The 20,795-nt window shown below is 36.3% G+C and overlaps 1 protein-coding gene across 3 annotated transcripts in view; it reads right to left on the bottom strand.

The window, feature by feature from the left end:
* The window catches only part of GPC3 (glypican 3), a gene marked incomplete at both ends in the record, with an annotated part of 443,900 nt that overhangs the window by 191,230 nt on the left and 231,875 nt on the right, over positions 1 to 20,795 (bottom strand). For 2 of the 3 annotated variants that reach the window (XM_080719494.1, XM_080719495.1), the window contains one exon: positions 9,615 to 10,309. In XM_080719494.1, coding sequence (XP_080575620.1) covers positions 9,615 to 10,309 — 695 coding nt within the window. Of the gene's footprint in view, positions 1 to 9,610; positions 10,310 to 20,795 lie in introns of all 3 variants that reach the window. The other variant, XM_080719493.1, reaches the window with a different exon arrangement.

Raw genomic sequence — 20,795 nt, 5'->3', positions numbered from 1 at the left:
AGGTGTGGGACAGGCAGCTGGAAAAAAGGTCAAATACCTTCTGAAAGAGTTTACAGGAACTTCTTCACAAACACTATACTCTTAGGTCTCATATCATGAGACTGAACCTCTAACTTAGAACTGATCATTCATAATTTCCTGGAAGCCTATGAAAAGCCCATGCCAAGAATAAAAAATGTGCATATGTTGACAAGTCTCCTTCATCTCTGCTATATGAGATTTTATAATAAAAATAGCTCACAATATAAGCCTGCGTTGAAAAAGAGGGATCCATCTATTAACGGTATAAGAACAGCAAGAATGACTTTAAAAATCATGTGTATAATTTTTTTCCTTTGAAAAAAGGTAGCACATTTACTTCAAGCAGTGCTTGGGCTGCATATTTTATGAGGTTTATTTGTACTGCACATCTTTGATGGGCTCTATTTGTGGCTGAAAGTACAAACATACTGATTACAATCACTCTTCCCTACATTTAGGAACAAAATTAATTATCTGCAAAAAGCAGAAAGGCTTAGATAGATTCGCAGTCAGTAAATGATAATAGACAGCACCCAAATATAATGACTCCATTTCCTATTTTATCTGTTTTACGCATTCTGAGAGGAATGAAAAAGGGAAAATTAATTCACTTTCTGAATATTTTTTAGAAAAGGATTTGAATTGAGTAATAAGGAGGCATCATCAGCCCTTCTCCAGTCCTCACACAAAGTAAGAAAGCAGCCTTTCTGGATCATGCACTTCCCAAGGAGACATGTTTAAAGGGGGTTAAGAAATCTGTACTTTCACCAAAACAAAGGTTATTTGTTTTACCCTATTAACATTCCCCTCAACAACGAGAGAAGTGATAAACTGGAAGACTTAGCACAGTGCCCAGCACTCAGCAAGCTGTGGCTGCTGCTATGACGAATTTTGCATTTTATCTTATAAAGAATGCAAAATGCTAAAAGATATCAGCCCAGAATTTCCTCATCTTGGCCTTTTGTGAAGTTCTCTATTACACAAAATATTAAAATTGTCCCCTTCCCTTGAGAAAATTACTGCACTATTGCACAACTTCTTTAAAAATGTTTCTATGGGGGCCGGGCATGGTGGCACACGCTTATAATCCCCGTATATAGGAGACGGAGACAGGAGGATCACAGGTTAATAGCTAGCCTCAGCTACTAACTTAGCAAGGCCCTCCATAACTTAGTGAGACTCTGTTTCAAAAAGTAAAGAATAAAAAGTAGAGTGGGGGCTGTAGCTCGGAGGTAGAATGCGCGTGGGTTCCATCACCAGCACCAAAAAAAATAAGAAATAAAATGCTTCTATGATGTTTAAAATATGTTTGCAATTTTTAATGTAGGGGCAGGGGGATTGTTCCTTTTAAGAAATGGTACAATCAGGTGTGGTGGTATATGCTTGTGATCCTAGTACTTGAAAGGCTGAGACAAGAGGATTGCAACTTTGAGGCCAGCCTCAGTAACATAGTGAGACCCTCAGCAACCTACTGAGACCCTGTTTCAAATTTTAATAAAGGAGGGGAGTGTAGCTCAGAGATACAATGCCCTCACAAGGTAGGAGGCTATTTTCACTGTACATTGAATCCCTCATTACTCAACATTTTCTTAAAAAAAAAGGGGGGGGGATTCTGGGCTCCTTCACTGTTTTCCTGGAAGCACATGGTTTCTCAAAATATCAGGTCATGGAGAGGACTTCCTAGACTTCTTTATTCTTGGGCAAATAAACCTAGACTTAGGTTAGGGCTTCATAGTCTTGCTGAATATATCTGCGGACAAATCAGTATTCCCTGTCACTCCCAGCAGACATGGGTAAGTATCTGCTTATTACCTTTTAGTTATCACATATGTCAAGAGAAAAAATCCTTCAGCCAACACATTTAACAATACAAAACTCTCAACTCGATGGCCTAAACAAGAAAGAAAGGGAAATATAGCTTAGAGACTAAAAGCAAGAGCAATAGCTTGGTAGCCAGAAGACCAAAGGAGTAAAAGTTTGGTTCTAATGAGAGGCAACAATCAGGGGCCCTTTCATATCTTCTTTATATTCTCTGAACAGCTAAGAGAACTGTCACTGTTTTCATTCTTTGGATATTTTCCTAACTCTTGGCCGAATAGTTACAACTGAGCTAATTATCCTCTAATTTCTAATACCTTGCCTGATCCAGTCCTTCATTGCTAACCCAGGAATCTCCTGCCTTAAACCACCATCCATGAAAGCAACTGGGGCAAATATCTCAGGTCTCTCTCAGTTCTTAATTGTTTGTTCTTGAACAATAGTCTGTTGATCACAGAAAAGAAGAAAACTTCTTTTTAAAGAGTCAGAACACATAAGTAACTAGTGATTATGTTGCCACTTTGTGCCAAGGCAAAAGTAAGCAATTCTATATTTGTGAAGAGCCCACCTAATTTCCTAATATAATGTATAATATATAGACTTTCAGGCTGAAACATTTAAGAAGCTTCCCTTGTGTGATTCACTTTTGAAGCTTACTGTGAAATATATATTCAGTGCCTAAAAAGTGGTACCAATTTGTCTTTTGTAGTCTTCCTATAGGTAGGTAATCTATGTTTAAAAACTATCTTTCCCCACAGCAATCGTCAAACCTGTTTTTATTTGGAATGAAAAAGGATGGCAGCCTGTAAAGAGTTTTGTCTTTTCAGAAATGGACCTCCTGTAAATGAAGTTGCTGACCACAGTTCTAGGTGCTGACCTGCAGACACTAATTAGCTAGTGAACCATTTACTCGTTTTTTATCACTTTCAAATCACTTGGTACTGAAAATGTCTTGTATGAATTCAGAGAAAGCATCTTTATCTGAGACCAAAAAATGAAAGTCCGAAGTGATAGCGTGTGGAGAATAACATTGACAACTTGACACCTGATAAATAACCTCAGGCTTCAAAAGCGCCAGGGAAGGCACTGCTAATCTTGGAAATTCTGATGAGATGCAGTCACTCACAGAAACAGCAAAATATAAGAACTTGACAGAATGAATTATTATTAAGGGTCTACAGGAGAATCTTCCCCAGAGCTTCCTAACACACATAAGTACTGACTTCACTGATGATATCTTCAGATATCCTAGCAAAGGAAATGAATATACCTGGATACCAGAGTACATTATGTTCTCTCAGGCGGCCTTGCTATCTAAAGAAACTCCATAATGGAGATCCAGATGTACTTATAAGATTCAGAATCAAACACAGATGCATTAAAAACTACTTGTTGGCTTGATAGATTGAGTCCCAACATTACAACTGGAAGAGAATCCATTCCTAACTACTACCACAGCACATATGGATTCTGGGCAGAGCTAACTGCCATTGGGATTGAACATCCCATCACCTACACAAAGGCTCCTTCTTCTCTTAGAAACTATTCTGTCCAAATTCTTAACCATATGAACTATAATAAATTATTGTTTAGAATAATCTAAAATAGCTGGGCGTGGCGACGCACGCTTGTAATCCCTGCACTGGGGCGGCAGAGACAGGAGGATCACGCAGGTTCAAAGCCAGCCGCGCGCGCTGGCTTAGGAGACCCTGTTTCCAAATAAAAATATAAAATGGGTCTAGGAGTGTAGCCTAGAGGTAGAAGGGCTTCCAGGAACCCCAGTACCACCAAAAAAAAAAAAGAATAATCTAAAATAAAAGAAATTACTCTGTGCCTTTAAGTGTCCAAAAGATGAAAAATCTCATGCCTTTTGGTACTTTATTGGAAAATACTAGAGAAAAATTCTCCAAGGAGGGAGAATGAACTCAAAAACGGTGTAGCTGGAGAAACAGTAGGGAGTAATACAAGATGTTAAATAATACAATGAAAACCTATTTAGCTTGTGTTTGGGGGACTGGGATTCTAATGAAAACAGAGTAGAACTATTTGAGAAAACAATAGAGAGTAATGGATTAAAGCATGAGCTTTGAAGTCAGATGGATACAACCTTGAATCACAGCTCTGCCACCTACTAGCCTGGTGACCCCTTAAAGGAGCAGCAGAGTTATAGATGGTTGTCTTTTCAGAAACTCCCTATGACCTCGAGTGTCTGTCATAGTACTTCCACAATTAGATGCTCAATAAATATTTCCTGGGATGAATCCTCTTTCACGTAGTGCTAAAATAGGTATCAGAACAATAAAAAAAAAGAAAAGGAGACATTGTGATGGTAGAAAAGGCATCAATTTTGCATAATGTTCACTGAAGCGTTATAACAAGCCAAGACAATGAAGTTGTGGAAAGGAAGCACTAATGTGAGACATGCCAAGATGAATCGATAAAGTACATGAGTACAGGTGGAAAAAGAAAAGGGCAAACAGCCATGCAAGGATATGTGAGCCATTGCTCTGGGGGTAAAGAAAGCAAATGAAATATTAGGAAGTATGGGGAAAATTTTCTGGGAGAGGGGCAAACATCCAACATGTTGATATTATTACTCATTTTATTGAATGAATTCGATGTAAAATGTGCAAAGCCTATTCATGTAGTCCATACACATGGGTACATGTCAATAACAAAAAAATGTTTTTCAGAACAGCTGCATTTTAAAAAGAAGCCATGGTATTCAGCAACTGGTAACATCAATGCCAAAAATTTATGTATTAAAAACTGTACACATTAGCAGTTGCTTTAAGGTTTAAAATGTAGAATTAAATAATAGGCTGCTATATTAAACAGTGACACCTTTACCCAAATTTAATAGACTTAATCAATATTCCCTTGGGCCAAGATATTTATCCTACATTGCAAATGTATATGAAGAGTCAAAATTGATCTAGTCATAGACCCTTATTAATACTTTCTTGTACTTTTACATACAAATTTTCTCTCTCCTTCATCCCCTCCTCTCCCACATGAATACTTTCAGTGAGTACCTGACAGGTTCCAGAACATATCATTTCCTTTAATCCCCATGTAGATGAAGAATCGGAGGTCCCAGTTTTGCTGCTAACCACCTATGCACTTCAGGCCACTCATTTCCTACTTCTGGCCTTACCTTCCAAACAATGTAGCTGAATTTGCTCCCAAGAGAGGATGAAAATCAACTGGGGTACTATTTAAATGACAAGTTCTCTGGCCTCTCCACCTTCATATGGTATCAAATTCTCCAGGGGTGGATTCAAGGGATCCCTTTAATGAGTTTCTCAGGTGACTGTGGTGATGAACCAAGTATAGCACCTCCAGGGGTGTGGCCAGCAACGACAACCAACATTCACCTGCATGCTTTTATTTGATAGTCTGAGGGATTGGTAACTATCCTAGAAGAAGCTAAACCACTAACAAACAATATTTTTTAAAAAATAACACCACTACATGCACTTAAAATTTTTAAATGACCTTCATAATCTGGGATCAATGGTAACTACCAAAACAACTGGACAAAGTCACTGTGTGGCTTACTTCATCCCATGGCTTGTAGCTAGCTAAAATGGCTATCCAGCATATCTCAGGAAGAGTACATTTAATTTATTTTTATTTTTTTGAATATGGCTTCATTGATACTGCCTTGCTTAATTGAATTTGAGTCTTTTAAAATTGATAGCTTGCAAGTAGTGAAATGTAGTTTCACTGTTCTATAGTACACTTTTATTTTTTATTTTTATGTGGAACATATTGAAAATGACATACATTCAGACTTCTTGGTGCCCTCTCCCACCCACTTTCCCTCTCCTCCCAACAATAAGTGTCCAGGTTAACCATGCTATATTCATACTTTTACACATATTTGTATGTAGATCCTCCATTAATGAACCTCAGCCTTCTTCCTCTCCTATCCTTCCATTCTGGCTTTTCTGAGGTTTCCCCTCCATCATCTGGAGCCCCTCTGGAATTCCTATTATGGAAGAGTACATTTTGAAACAGGTCTTTCACTACAACTACACCTCCCATGGGACTGATTGGCAGGGTTTTCTATTTGATTACAACAAGAAGGTGAGGGTGCTCTAGTCGAATCTCATTAATGCTTTAGTTTTTTGTTTTTTGTTTTTATTTTTTTGGTACTGGGCATGGAACCCAGGGACATTCTACATCCGAGCTACAACCCAAGACCTATTTTTTATTATTTAATTTGAAACAGGGTCTCACTGAATTGCAAAGGGCCTCACTAAGTAGTTGCTGAGGCTGTCCTTAAACCTTGATCCTCCTGTCTCAGCATCTCCAATACTGGGAATTACAAGTGTGCACCACCACATGCAGCTCAATGCTTTAGTTTTAAAACATTTTCTGCTTTGGGATATTATGTGAGTTTGTTAACTGAACAGAGTTCTGCAGACTACCCTGCCCTCTCTTCCCTTTGTCTATAAATGGCTGGACCACACCTGGCCAACCATTTTCCCCACCTCCACCATTTGATACATATTGCTTAGACATGATGATTATAGAACAGGAACAAAGCAGTTTATGCTTTCTGCTTTAGTTCAGGCATTCCCAGTGGATGGCAAACTTCATGCTCTCTTAAGCAGCTGGGAGCTGGGAGCAATAAGGCCCTTAATGGCCAAAACAGAAAGGGACTGCATCACTGAGCACCTCTTGACAGCCAGGGCTTTTCCTCCAGAATAAAAATGACATAAAATTCTTCCAGAATAAAAATAACATAAAATGTACTCCCCCTATACACATTTCCACACTGGATCTGTGTGTGTGCATGCATGTACCTATAATGTAGCATGTTATGTTTGGAAGCCTGAAATAGACAATTTAAGTTCTATGTAAAACCCTAATAGAACTTTTAGAGTGAAAGTCTGGATGAGCTCTAATAGGGGACAAAGTGGTATGAGAGAAAGTATTAGACTGCAGCAGTAGATCTTGGATTTTACTTCTGACTTTTAATTTTGTAACTTTGGGTAAGCCTCTCTGAACTTTGTTTCATCATTTGTCAATCAATGGGCTTGACCTAGATGATTCTCGCAGCAATTCCAACACTTACATACAGAGAAATGTTCACTATGGTGGAATTCAGTTATATACCTGTCCACTAACTAGATTTTGACCTTTTCAAGACTTAAGAACCAAGTCTTAGGTAGTTTTGAATACCATGATCCTAACAAAGTGTCATGTATAAAGATGTTTAATAAATGTTTATAGCTGGGTGTGGTAGAACAGCCTGTAATCCCAGTAGTTGGGAGGCTGAGACAGGAGAATCACAGGTTTACAAACAGAAAATAGGGCTAGGGGTGTATCTTGGACAAAAAATGTCCATGGGCTTAACCCCCGGTATCACAATAAATAAATAAATAATAATTAAATGAATGAATATGTACCAAACAAACCTTTCTGCCTAGAGCCTCATTGGAATAGTGCACTTAATATCTTACCAGCATATTTTCAGTTTAAATTCACTAGAGGAGGATACAGGTTTTCAAGATCACTTCTTTTGCTATTAAATGACCAATATCATAGACAACTTTTAAATACTCCTGTACCTGACTTTAACTTTTTCTTCTTATTTTCCCTTTTACTGAATGCATTTACATAGCTTTCTATGCTTTATATCTGACACACAGTGGTGCCTCGGGCAATATTAGTAAGTGATCATATGAATGCACTTAACTTTTCATTTTTCTAGTTCTGTGAAATTTTACTTTTGCATAATACCTCAGAATCTGGCCTTAAATTATAAAACAATCAAGGGAATAATTAGGCACTGAAGAACACCATCACTAGATATGGCATTTCTGTTCATTTTACTTTAAAATATTTTCCCAGCAAATGTGTTTTAAATGGCTAACATTGTGAATGGGGCAATTAGAGCAGCCCCATAAGCAGCCATGCCAAAGGTTGCAGCATTTTGATCTTCCTTCCTAGTTTAATTCACCAAAGAAACCAATTAACCCTATTATATTGTACTTTCATACTTTAAAGTCAAGGCTAAATGGCCCAATCTACTTTCCACATTCTGGATAAGCAGTGGCTCAAAGTACACAGCAGTTGTACTAAGTTCATGAGTCAATCAGGTCAACAAAGCTTAGAATTGAATTCCAACTATTCTCACTTAACTATCTCATTTAAATGATTATAATTACTAGTGTATATTAATTGTATAAAATAAGGAGTTCTTTGTCACAAGATATATATATATATATATATATATATATATATATATATAGTATTTTTATTGTATCCACCCCCCATTTCCCTCTCCATTCTATCCTTTTCCCCTTCCCTAATAGGTCCCCTTCTATCTTCCTAGATTCAACCTACCAAACTTTGAAATCCTGGGGAAGGCACTTAGTCTCTCTTAGCTTCATTTCCTCCTATATAGAATTGCGACACTATTATGAACTATCTCATGTGTTAATATACTAAAATGTTAGGTATAGTGGCCAGTAGAGCACCTGAGATATTGTAGAAGCTCAACAAGGGTATTGTATTCACCTGTTCTGCCACCTCCCCCTACAAATCTGGCAGCATAGAGGAATTAGTCACAACCTTAAGGGCATCTGGCAGCCGGATATTATGGTGCACACTTATAATCCCAGTTCTTGGGAAGCTTAGATAGATTCGCAGCCAGCCTCAGCTACTTAGTGAGGCCCTCTGCAATTTAGTGAGACTAGTGAGACCTTATTTCAAAATAAATAATAAAAAATAGTTATAGGGGTGTACCTTGGAGCTAGAATGCCCCTGGGTTCCCAGTACCGCAAAAGAAGAAGAAAGAAAGAAAGAAAGAAAGAAAGAAAGAAAGAAAGAAAGAAAGAAAGAAAAGGAGGAGGAGGAGGAGGAGGAGAAGTAGTAGTAAAGGAGGAGGGAGGGGAGGGAATATGGCTGGGAGCTCTTGGCTGTATGTTCTGTTCTATACTAGAAGGGTATATCCAATGGTTCCATGACAATCAAACAATTACTGAAACCAAGTACACTATTGTCTCACTTACAGTACAGTCCTTACCCTATCATGAATTCCATCAGTCTTAGACTGGCATAATTAAAACTATAAAATATATGTTGAAGAACATGGATATTTTGTTTTACTTGTGTAGGTTTACTTAAAGCACTACCCAACGTGGTAATGTGATATACATTGTTAAAGATATGGGAGTGAATACAGAATCAGAAAAAAAAATTGGTGATAACCAACATAAAGAGAGACCTGATCAATTTCTGAATTACAGCTCTTCTACTAACTATAAAGGGATCCCTTTGGGTAAGTGGCAATTTCACTAAGCTTCAATTTTCTTGATTATAAAATGAATATAATATCTCTCACTTCACAGAAATTATTATAACTGACAATAATGGTAACAATAGCTAACATTTATTGAACTTACCATGCACCAGACAGATGCTAAGTGTTTTAACACATGTTATTTCCTATGAAGCAGATATTCTTTTTATCCTTATTTCATGCATCAGAAAGAATGAGACTCATAAAGATAAAATAACTCCCTAATGTCCCATAGCAAGGAAGTGGTGGAGCTAAAATCCAATGCCAGGTTTTATGACTCCATAGCCTGTTGTTCTAACACACTTGTCTATTTCTGGGAGGTCATTCAGTTAAGAGGGTTGTCATCCTTGCTCACTCTCTTATTTTTCTCACTTTTCTCTATCAGCACCTGCTACTGGACAGGCCACCCCACCCCATTAAGAGCCAGTTTCTCTGAAAACTATAGACTGGTACTCACAGTGGTGGTCAGCTTGCCACCATTCTTCTGGACATACTGGATGGAATCATGGATTGTTGAAAATAGACCAAGCAGCACATTCTCCATGTCATAGATTCTGTACATGCCATTCACGAGCTCTTCCAGAGACAGAATGTATTCTCTCCAGTACTTGTCAATCTCCACCACACCTGCCATACAACCTTGCATGACCACATTGCAGTAGCCACCACAGGGCTTCACCATCATCAGTCCCTGGCAGTAAGAGCAGTACCACATTCTGGTGAGCATACGGCCACAGTCCTTACTGAATTTCAGGTGGTCAGTTGTGTTGATAACTTCAATGCCGAGATTCAGGGCCTGAAGGAAGATCCTGGTGACTTGCAGTGACTTGGAAACCTGGGTCATAATAAGCTTGGGGAAATTTCCAAACACTTTCAGGTCACGCCTTGCTCCTCGGAGGCACTCATTGATATCCATAGCTGAGTCGGGCAGGCCAGGGTTCATTAGCTGGGTGTAGATGACAGGAAACAGGCTGTCAAACAATTCATTGACCATGTCATCCACATTGATGTCAGAGCCCAAAATGTAGAGGGACACATCCGTGAAGAATTCGCCCACAAACTCAAAAGCTTGTGGGGCCAGGCTGGGATAGTTGTTCTTGAACATGGCATTGGTGTAGTTCTTAGCATGGCGGACAACAATTTCAAAGGCCTCTGTAAAATAAGAGATAAAAGTGGACACAAATTAAACTATGAAAATTCAGGATGTAAGTGAATTTGAGTTTTCTGGATTGCCTTGGTGTTTAAGCTCCAATTTGCCTTATATAATTGACTGATATTCGTTCTGGCATTGCCCATACTCCTGCAGTTGTTTGCTCCAATAAATCAATTTTCCTTTCTGAACATATAATCCAAACTCCAATAGATATACAAATTCTTAAACAAGCAAGTTATATTTCAAATGACAAAAGCCAAGATTCAGTTAACATTTTAGCCTTTCATAAAAATATTGATTATAATTTGGCTAAATGAGAAATTGGGATTTTTTTGTAGTGGCATTACATCTCACATATTCTTTTATTTAATCTAATCAAGACTAACCACTGGTCAGAAGTACAATTATTGGGGTTACAATTTACTTTGGGCTATAGATTTAGAGAAAAAAATGAAGCTCTCAAAGACCGGACTAGTTAGAACTTTAATCTGTATGTATTACTCGTTTTCCTCATGGTTAACACAGAGAGTAAAACCAATTAATTCTTTGAGGTAAAGAGAACTGAAAGCATATCTTTCTTCTCCCTTTAAATTACAAGTGTTCTATAACAACCAAATTTGAATTTTCATTTCTCTTTTACAACATAAATTGCCCAAAATCTTAACCTGGGAATTAAACAAAATTTCAAAATTTAAGACGATGAAACAAGCTAATGAGTAAGTCATATACAGTTCTTGATTTAAAAACCAGTTTTGGAGAATTACCCAATAAATAAACTCATGCTCAATTATCACACATTTCAGAGAAGAAGCATTAAGCAGTCATGTCATTAATTTATTTAAAACATCTAGTATGCTGTGAATTCAAGAGTTTGATCCATTTTTCAAAGATATTGCACCTGTTTTAAACATTCTTTATATCTGTTAAGTGGATGCATCAAAACATCCTATTTCTTAAGCAGTTGGTGTCTTACTATCAAGAAAGATACAGCAAATCCAGAACCAAAGTATAAAGACATCATAATCAGTAAATTGTTTCTGTTTATCTCATTGACGTGTTCACTTAAAATGAAATTCTATTTCAGAACATTTCATTTTTTAGACAGGAATAAATATTTGACAACAAACTATATACTGTATAAATTCACACAATTTAGCCTGCTTGGTCCTAAAAGAGGCAAGTTATTAGCCAAGAATAAAAGCTAGAATGAATTTCATAATTTTTGGTAGATTTTTCTCCAGATAACTTTAAAGGGAACTATATGACAGACTGTTAGACCTATAAAGAAATTTATCCCCTGAATTGATATCTGACTAGACAAAGCAACACATGCACTTATCTATACTGTAGTTATCTATACTGATAATGAAAATAATTTGAAAATGAACATCTGGAAGGATCACTGTTAAGCTTCCTTGGTAAATTCAGCTTCCACATGGCTTGAAAGCTTTATCTATTCTACAGAGACCAGGAATTCATGATTACATCTCTGCCCCAACTGCTTGGATTGAAGCCCAATTAAGGTCATTGATTTGGGAGAGAAAGTCGTAACATCACCATCTCATTTTTTCCAAACTAAAACCTTCTAGACACAAGTTATAACACGACTGAAATTCTGCATTTATATAAAAGAAAGAACAACTCCTACAATAAGCTTTTCAAGAAAACAGGAGTGTAAAGACAAACAAAAATAACTATTCCCTGAGGTGTTTAAAATCAACTTAATACTTTCTTTTAATTTCTTTCAAAATGCAAAGGTCCCTGGCATATGTACTGTGAATGATACCAATTCATAAGTCTTGACAAATCCAAATTTTTACCACTTTCAAGCTACTAGAGATACTGTACTCCAGCAGTTCCTTGGGATCACTTAGTCCAAAATTTCAGTTGTCTGTGTCAGAAGTGAACTCTAAGATGCCCTAGATCCTGACAAGGTAGAACATGCTCCCTACATCTTTCCTTCAGGCTAATGATATGAGTAACAATGTTGAACAGATGTCAGTGCAATTCTGTAGAACTTTGATGCACACTTGACCATAAGTTTGAGATTGAACTTAACTTTCTACAGAGGCTTTTGAGAATATGTGTGCAGCTATAGTAATGAGGGCAGCCAGAGTAATACTATCACCAGGAGATGCTAGTTTGTGTTGATTACTTCTACTTCACACCTGTGTGTCCCTAGAGACCTTTTTTCCTTTCCATCAATTACTGCATGTTCATTTGTTTTGTTTTATTAAGAACATTGAGCAATTCCTATAATGTCTATTTATGTTATAATTAATCTGCCTAGTTTCACATTGAAAGTAAAGATATTCTCAATTTTCCATTCTAAAATTTGAGGGAGGCCAAGAGATCATCTAACCCAATACAAAAACACTCAATGAATCCATTAAAAGTATCAGAAATTTGGAAAGTGAAAAGTATTTGTCAACTAGGTGTGATGATGCATGCCTGTAATCCCAGCAATTTAGTGAGACCCTGTTTCAAAACCAAAAATAAAATGGGGCCAGATGTGTGGTGTACACCTATAATCCCAGTACTTAGGAGACTGAAAAAGGAGGATTGCAGGTTCAATACCAGCTTTATCAATTTAGTAATGCTTTCAGCAATTTAGCAAGACCCTGTTTCCAAATAAAAACTGAAATGGGGGTGGGGATATAGCTCAGAGTAGAATCCCAGTGGTCAACCCCCAGTAACATTAAATAAATAAATAAATAAATAAATAAATAAAGGAGCCGGGAGTATAGCACATATGCAGAATGCCCTTGATTTCAATCCCCAGTAACACACAAAAAGTATTTGTTGATTAATTCTAGTTAGCAATAATTTATTATATATTTAGCTCTGTGCTAGGTACTATGAATATATAATATTGGTTAAAAGGAGATAATATGCCAGCCTTGTTTTAGAAATATCAACAAGCATGCTGAGCACAGATTCACATGTCTATAATCCCAGCTATTGTGGAACTGAGGCAGGGGGATCACAAGTTGAGTCTGATCAGAGAGCAAGTGCTTTCTGAGGGTCACATGGCTGCAAAGCCAAAGAAGTCAACACAAACTAGTGATCCCCAGGGAAGGTAACCCTTTAGCTGCATTCACATATATAAGCCAATAAACACATGCTTAAAAATCTTTGCGGAAACTTAAGTTCTATTTCAAACTCATTATTTTCCTGTTGCCTTAACCCTTTCCAAATAAAAATCTACTACAAGAAATTGCAGCCCAAAGACAAATAAAGCAGAGTGGAACTTTCTCCCTTGCCTTGGGGCACCATGAAGAAAGAGAAGAGAGAAGACTGCTGCAGAGATACCATCCCTGTAGATTTCAGTCATCTAAGGTCATGTAAAATGAATTATTTACAAGACATTTTTTTCTGAAATACACAGTGCATTTATTCTCTGGTGTAAAAGAGATATGGCAGGGAAATCCCACAGGTTTTACAGTCAATAACCTTTTAAAAAGTTTTTGTTACTAGTATTACTGGATCAATAGAAAAAGAAAATTACAAAAGATCATGAACTCTTCTGCAGAAAACAACACATATTGCAGGGGGAACTGTCTGAGGATCTATATCAAACCTCAAGCTCACATGGGCACTCTGCTCTAAATTCCATGCCTCAGAATCCACTGAGTATATCTCTGGGTTTACTCAGTGAATCCCCTTATTTCTATATCACAGGACAATGGATAAAACCATAAATGCTCAAAAAAGGCACCTTGGAGACGTAGAAGAAGGAACCAACACTGGTGAAAAGGAGTGCTCAGCTTTTCTAGGCAACTTGAGGACTCATGAAATGAAGTCAAGGGCTCTACTATTTGCAAGAAAGTTCAGTCCATTGATTTTTCTGGTCAGATAATAATGTATACTCAAAATAAAAGAGAATTTTCCTCTGTCTTTTTACTGGGAAGAAAACAAGAGTTATGCCCAAGAAACAGTGGAACAAACAATGGAAAATCAAAGCTATCATGAAAAATTTCACTGAATAGAAAATAGTATAATATTTTATAATATATAAAGATACTTGATATAGATAAACATATCTAATAAACTAAGTTAATACACATCTTTTTTTTGCGGGTCTGGGGATGGAATCCAAGGGCATTTGACCTCCATGCTACACCCCCTGCCCTATTTTTTATTATTTATTTTGAAACCGGTCTCACTGAGTTGCAGAGGGCCTCACTAAGTTCTGCGGCTGTCTGCAAACCACGATCTTCTGGTCTCAGCCTCCCGAATGCTGGGATTACAAGTGTGCACCACCATGCCTGGCTTAGTACACATCTTGACATAACAATTTTCTTAGATTTTTAAATACCCTAATCATCATCTGGTCCCCACTATTTAGACATGCTATAGTGTTGCCAATGTCCTACTTAAATAATGGCACTCAAAAAAGGACACAATCTCGAGATGTGGTTTGATAGGTGAAGAGTATAAGTGGGTTATTACTTCTCTTTAAATGGTTGAATGACTTTTACTACCTCCCAGGACATATCAGTTAAATGCTAACACTAATTAGAAAAAAATGTTAATGACACCACAGAAATACATCAAGAAATATGATAAGCTTTAAGAAACAGACACATTCCTAGACACACACACCTTACTAAGTTTGAATTATTGGAAGCACATGGTGACACACACCTATAATTCCAGTACTTGAGAGGCTGAGACTGGAAGATCTCAGGTATAAAATGGTATAAAAAGTGTTTTGGGTATAACTTAGAAGTAGAATGCCCCTGGGTTTAATCCCTAAGAGAGAGAGAGAGAGAGAGAGAGAGAGAGAGAGAGAGAGAGAGAGAGGAAGAAAAAGAAAGAGAACTTGGATTGGCCAATAATGAGTAACAAGACTGAAGGCTTCATTGCTGAATTCTGTCAAACATTTAACTCATTTTTTCTATCATTCCATGTGTGCCATATGCATAAACATTTAATACAGTACATAATATGCAATTAATTATATAATTATATAACAATATTATTGTATTATAATATATTATGTTAATTAGTATATTAATATAAACCCTGAAATTTCCAACCTACTTTAATACACCTGTGTTGGTTTTATTAAAATATTTACAGAATTGAAAACTTGGAGCTAAATGGATTAAAGAACTAATACAACTCTTAAACTATTCCAAAAATACTGAAGAGAAGGGAATTATTCCACATTCTATGAAAATACCATTACTCAGATACTAAAAGTAAACAAAAACATAACAATGAAAACAATAACAAAAAAGCTACAGGCCACTATCATTAATGAACATAGATGCAAATGAGATCAATAAAATACTAGCAAAGCAAATACAACAGCATATTAAAAGCTTATTCATCATTATGATATGGGGTTCATCCCACTGATATAAGGATAACTTAATTTAGACAAACCAAGAAATGTGATACACTACATCAACAAAATGAAGTACAAAAATCACAATCATTTCAATATATACAGATAAAATGTTGAATAAATTCAACATCCCTTCATGATAAAAATGATAAAAAATGAGTATAGGGGGAAGGTATCTCACAAAAGCCACAAATAATACACTAACAGCTAACATCATTTTGAGTGGAGGAAAGCTGAAATCTTCCTCTCTAAAATCTGGAACAAGAGCCAGGCGTGGTGGCATACGCTTGTAATCCCTGCGCTTGGGAGGCTGAGACAGGAGGATCGCACAGGTTCGAAGCCAGCCTCAGCTACTTAGTGAGGCTCTCAGCAACTTAGTGAGACACTCTTTCCAAATAAAATATAAAATAGGTCTGGGAGTGTAGCCCGGAGGTAGAAAGCCTCTGGGTTCCACCCCCAGTACCACACACAAAAAAATTTTGGAACAAGAATGCACAGGTTCACCATTTTTATTCAACAGAGTACTAACGGTCCTTGCAAGAAAAATCAGAAAAGAGAAGAAAATAAATGGCATCCAAACAAGCAAAGAAGAGCCAAAGTATCATTGTTTGCAGATATGTTCTTATATATAGAAAACCTCAAAGATTTCAACAACAATAACAAAAATAATAGAACTACAAAACACATTCAACAATGTTTCAGGACACAAAATCAGCATGTAAACATTAGTAGTACTGCTATATGCCAAGAACAAATCATCTGATATAAAATTAAAGAAAGCAATCCCACTTATTATATAGCTGAATATATATATATATATATATATATATATATATATATATATATACTGGTACGTTGAACCAGAGGTAAAAAAAAATCTCTACATATACAACTATAAAACATTCATGGAAGAAATTGAAGAGAGCACACACACACACACACACACACACACACACAAAAGTAATGGAAAGACATTTCATGTTCAAGAATTGAAAGAATCAATATTGTTAAACCAATCTACCCAAAGCAATATACATATTCTGTAATCCCTATCAAAACACCAATGACATTCTTCACAGAACAAGAAAACAATCTTAAAATTTGTATGGAAGCAAATAAAAACCTGCAATAGCCAAAACCACCTTGCACAAAAAAGACAAAGCATAAGGCATTACTCCACTTAAAAATATACTACAACAGCCGGGTGTGCTTGTGCACGCTTGTAATCCCCGTGCTTGGGAGGCGGAGACAGGAGGATCACGCAGGTTCGAAGCCAGCCACGCTGGCTTAAGAAACCCTGTTTCCAAAAAATAAAATAAAATAAAATAAATAGGTCTGGGAGTGTAGCCCAGAGGTAGAAGGTCTTACAGGAACCCCAGTACCACCAAATACACACACACACACACACACACACACACACACACACACACACATACAGCATGAAATACTATTCAGCCATAAAAAATGAAACCTTGCTAGTGTAGTCTTTTGAGCTCTTTGGATATTAGCCCTCTATCAGAGTAGTAGTTGATAAAGATCTTCTCCTATTCTGTAGGCTTTCTCTACAGAATGATGGTTTCCTACTTTTTAGTTGATGCCATCACAAACAACCCAATTAAGAAGTGGGAAACTGAATTGAATAGACACTTCACAACAGAAGGGGCACATATGGCCAATAGATACATGAAAAAATGTTCAAAATCATTATTAATAACAGAGAGGCAAATCAAAACTACTCTGATCTGACCCCAATCAGAGTGGCAAGAATAAAGAAGTCAAATAACAATGCTGGCGAGGATGTGGGGAAAGAGGAACTCTTTTACACTACTGGTAGGAGTGCAAACTAGTTCAGCCTCTATGCAGACCATTGTGGAGATTCCTAAGAAAGGTGGGAATAGATCCACCATATGATCTAGCTATACCACTCCTGGGTATCTTTCCAAAGGGGTTGAAATCAGAGAACTACGTTAACATATGCATACCCATGTTCATAGCAACACAATTCGTAATAGCCAAAATATGGAACCAACCCAGCTCCCCCAAAACAGATGAATGGATAGCAAAATTATGGGAAATACACACAATGGAATTCTACTCAGAAATAAAGAAGAAAATAATGTCATTCACAAGAAAATGGAAAGACCTGGAGAACATTATGTTAAGTGAGATTAGCCAAGCACAGAAAGAGAAGGGACATATGTTTTCTTTAATATACTCATGCTAAGAAGTATTAGGGATACCATAGGGACCCCAGATAATGGAGGAGAAACCTCAGCAAAGCCAGAAAGGGTAGAAAGGGGAGGAAGAAGGATGAGGTTAATTAATGGATAATTAATTAAGCTACATTCGAATATGTGTGTACATGTGAATAGAACATAATTAACATGGGCACTCCGTATTGGGAGGGAGGGGAAAAGGGAAATGAGGGGGAAGAGCACCAAGTACTGTGTGAATATATGCCATTGTCAACATGATCCACATTATTATGTGAGCCTATTATAGCACACCAGTAAAATTTTGAAAAAATGAAATCTTATGGTTCATGGCAACATGAATAGAACTGGCTATTATTGTTAAGTGAAATAAGGCAGGGACAGAAAATACCACATAATATTTCTCATTTTTGGAACATAAAAAGTTTGAGGTCATAAAAGTTGAGAGTAGAATCAAGGTTACTAGATTCTCCTGAGGAACTTTCATATTGTGTTCCATAATGGCTGTACTAATTTACATTCCCACTTAAATTTGTCACGTGTTGTCAAGGCTAGGGAGAGCAGGAGTGGGAGGGAGGAGAGATGGGGAGTGGTCGATTAACTAAATTTTAGTTATATAGAAATATTAAGCTCTACTGTGCTATTGCATGGGTGAGTAAGCATAGATAACAATATTATAATAATAAAAATTTTAAAAAGATTTTTAAGCACAAAGAAATGATAAATGTTTGAGTAGATAGATATGCTTAACCGGCTTTAAACATTATACAATGTGCACATGTACTGAAACATTACACAGTAGCTGATAAACATGTACAAATTTCATGGTTTTAAAATCAGTTAACAATGTTTAACCTAAAAGAAAAATAATAACTTGAGTGGCCAAATTCATTTAACACTAAGCATATTTTGTAAAAGGGAGAAATGCCAGGGATAAAGTGGGGTACTGCATAGTGATAAAGGGGTCAGTTCTCCAAAAAGATATAACAATCTTTAAAGCATATGTAACAACAGAGAACCAAACCATGTGAGGAAAATGCTGAAAAAACTGCATGAAGAAATATAAAACTCCACTATTATAGACTTCAGTATCTTTCACTATCTAACACATTCTTTAGGCAGAAAATTAGTAAGGATATAGTTTAGCTGAATAGCACCATCTACCATCTGGACCTCATTGACATTGATAAAATACTTCATCTATCAAGAACAGAATACACATTCTTTTTAATTGCACATGGGACATTCACATTTGGGGCTATAAAATACACTTTAGTAAAATTTAAAGAATAAAAGTCATACAAAAATATTATCAAATAATAATGGATCTAAACTATAAATCAAAAGTAGAATGTTAACAATTTCTAATTACTTGCAAATAACATATCGGGACTGGTAGTATAGCTCAGTGGTAGAATGCTTGCCTAAAATATATGAAATTCTTGGTTCCATTTCTACACCACAAAATAATCACACAAACAAAAATACCCAACATGGGACAAAGAAGTTTGAAGCAAAAATGATAATAAATGGTAATGGCAGTACAATTTGTGAGATGTAGTAGAAACAGGGCTTAATGAAAAATTTATAGCATTGAATAAATATGTTAGAAAAGAAGAGCATTTGCTTAGGATGTGTGAGGCCCTGGGTTTGACCCCCACCACCACAGTAAAAGTAAAAAAAAAAGATATCAAATTAATCATCTAAAATTGCACCAAAAGAAACTAGAGACAGAAGAGCAATGTAGACCTAAAGCAAGCAAAAATATAAATTATAAAGATGAGCATAAATGAACAAAACTGAAATGTGAAAATCAACAGATCTAACAAAACATTAAACTGGTTGTTTGGAAAGATTAAGAAAAATAAACAATCTAGCCAAACTAATCAGGGCAATATTGATGACACAAACTCCTAATAGAAGACAAGAAAGAAGTCTTATTACTATTGATCCCATGGATATTAAAAGGCTAGTTAGTGAATATTATGTAAACCTCTAGCCAGGGGTGGTGATGCACGTTTATAATCTCTGTGCTTGGGAGGCTGAGACAGGAGGATCACACAGGATCGAAGCCATCCTCAGCTACTTAGTGAGCCTCTCAGCAACTTAGTGAGACCCTGTTTCCAAACGAAATATAAAATAGGTCTGGGAGTATATCTCGGAGGTAGAAAGCCCCTGGGTTCCACCCCCAGAACCACACACACACACACACACAAAAAAAAAAAAAACCCTCTATGCTATGAATAAGAAAATTGATGAATGGACATTCCTTGAAAGACACAAACTAAATATTACATAAATATAAGTAAATAATCTTTAATCATTTATATTAAAATGAATCAATAAACATAATCACACCAGAAGAAAGTAACCAGCCTAGATGTATTCACTGGTGATTCCACCAAGCATTTAATAAAGAAAGGTTGCCAATTCTCTACAACCTCTTCCACAAAATAAAAGCAGAGGGAACACTTACTGATTATATGAGGCCAGCAGAAACCTAATGCCCAAATTAGATTAAACTATGACAAAGTTACAGAACAATATATCTCATGAACATAAATGAAAAAACCCTCATACCAAAATATTAGCAAATCAAACTCAGCAATGTATATAAAGAAACATATACCATAATCAAATGGGATTTATTCCACATATGAAAAGAGATTTTTTTGTATAATTCTAGATACAAAATTATATAATCCATCAAATCAACAAAAGGGTCATATCAATAGATATAAAATGTAACTGCTTAAATATAACTTCATTCAAAATTTAAAATTCTCAGCAAAGTAGGAATAGAGGGGAATTTTCCTCTCTTGACAAAGATTATTTACCAAATTGTACATCTAACATCTTTCTTGGTAAGAAACTACACACCCTTAATAAAAATTAAGTAAAAATGGATCATAGATT

Source organism: Muscardinus avellanarius, assembly GCF_963383645.1.
Source record: "Muscardinus avellanarius genome assembly, chromosome: X".
NCBI lineage: Eukaryota > Metazoa > Chordata > Mammalia > Rodentia > Gliridae > Muscardinus > Muscardinus avellanarius.
The sequence above is the reverse complement of the archived record's forward strand: the minus strand, read 5'-3'. Positions and strand labels throughout refer to the sequence as shown.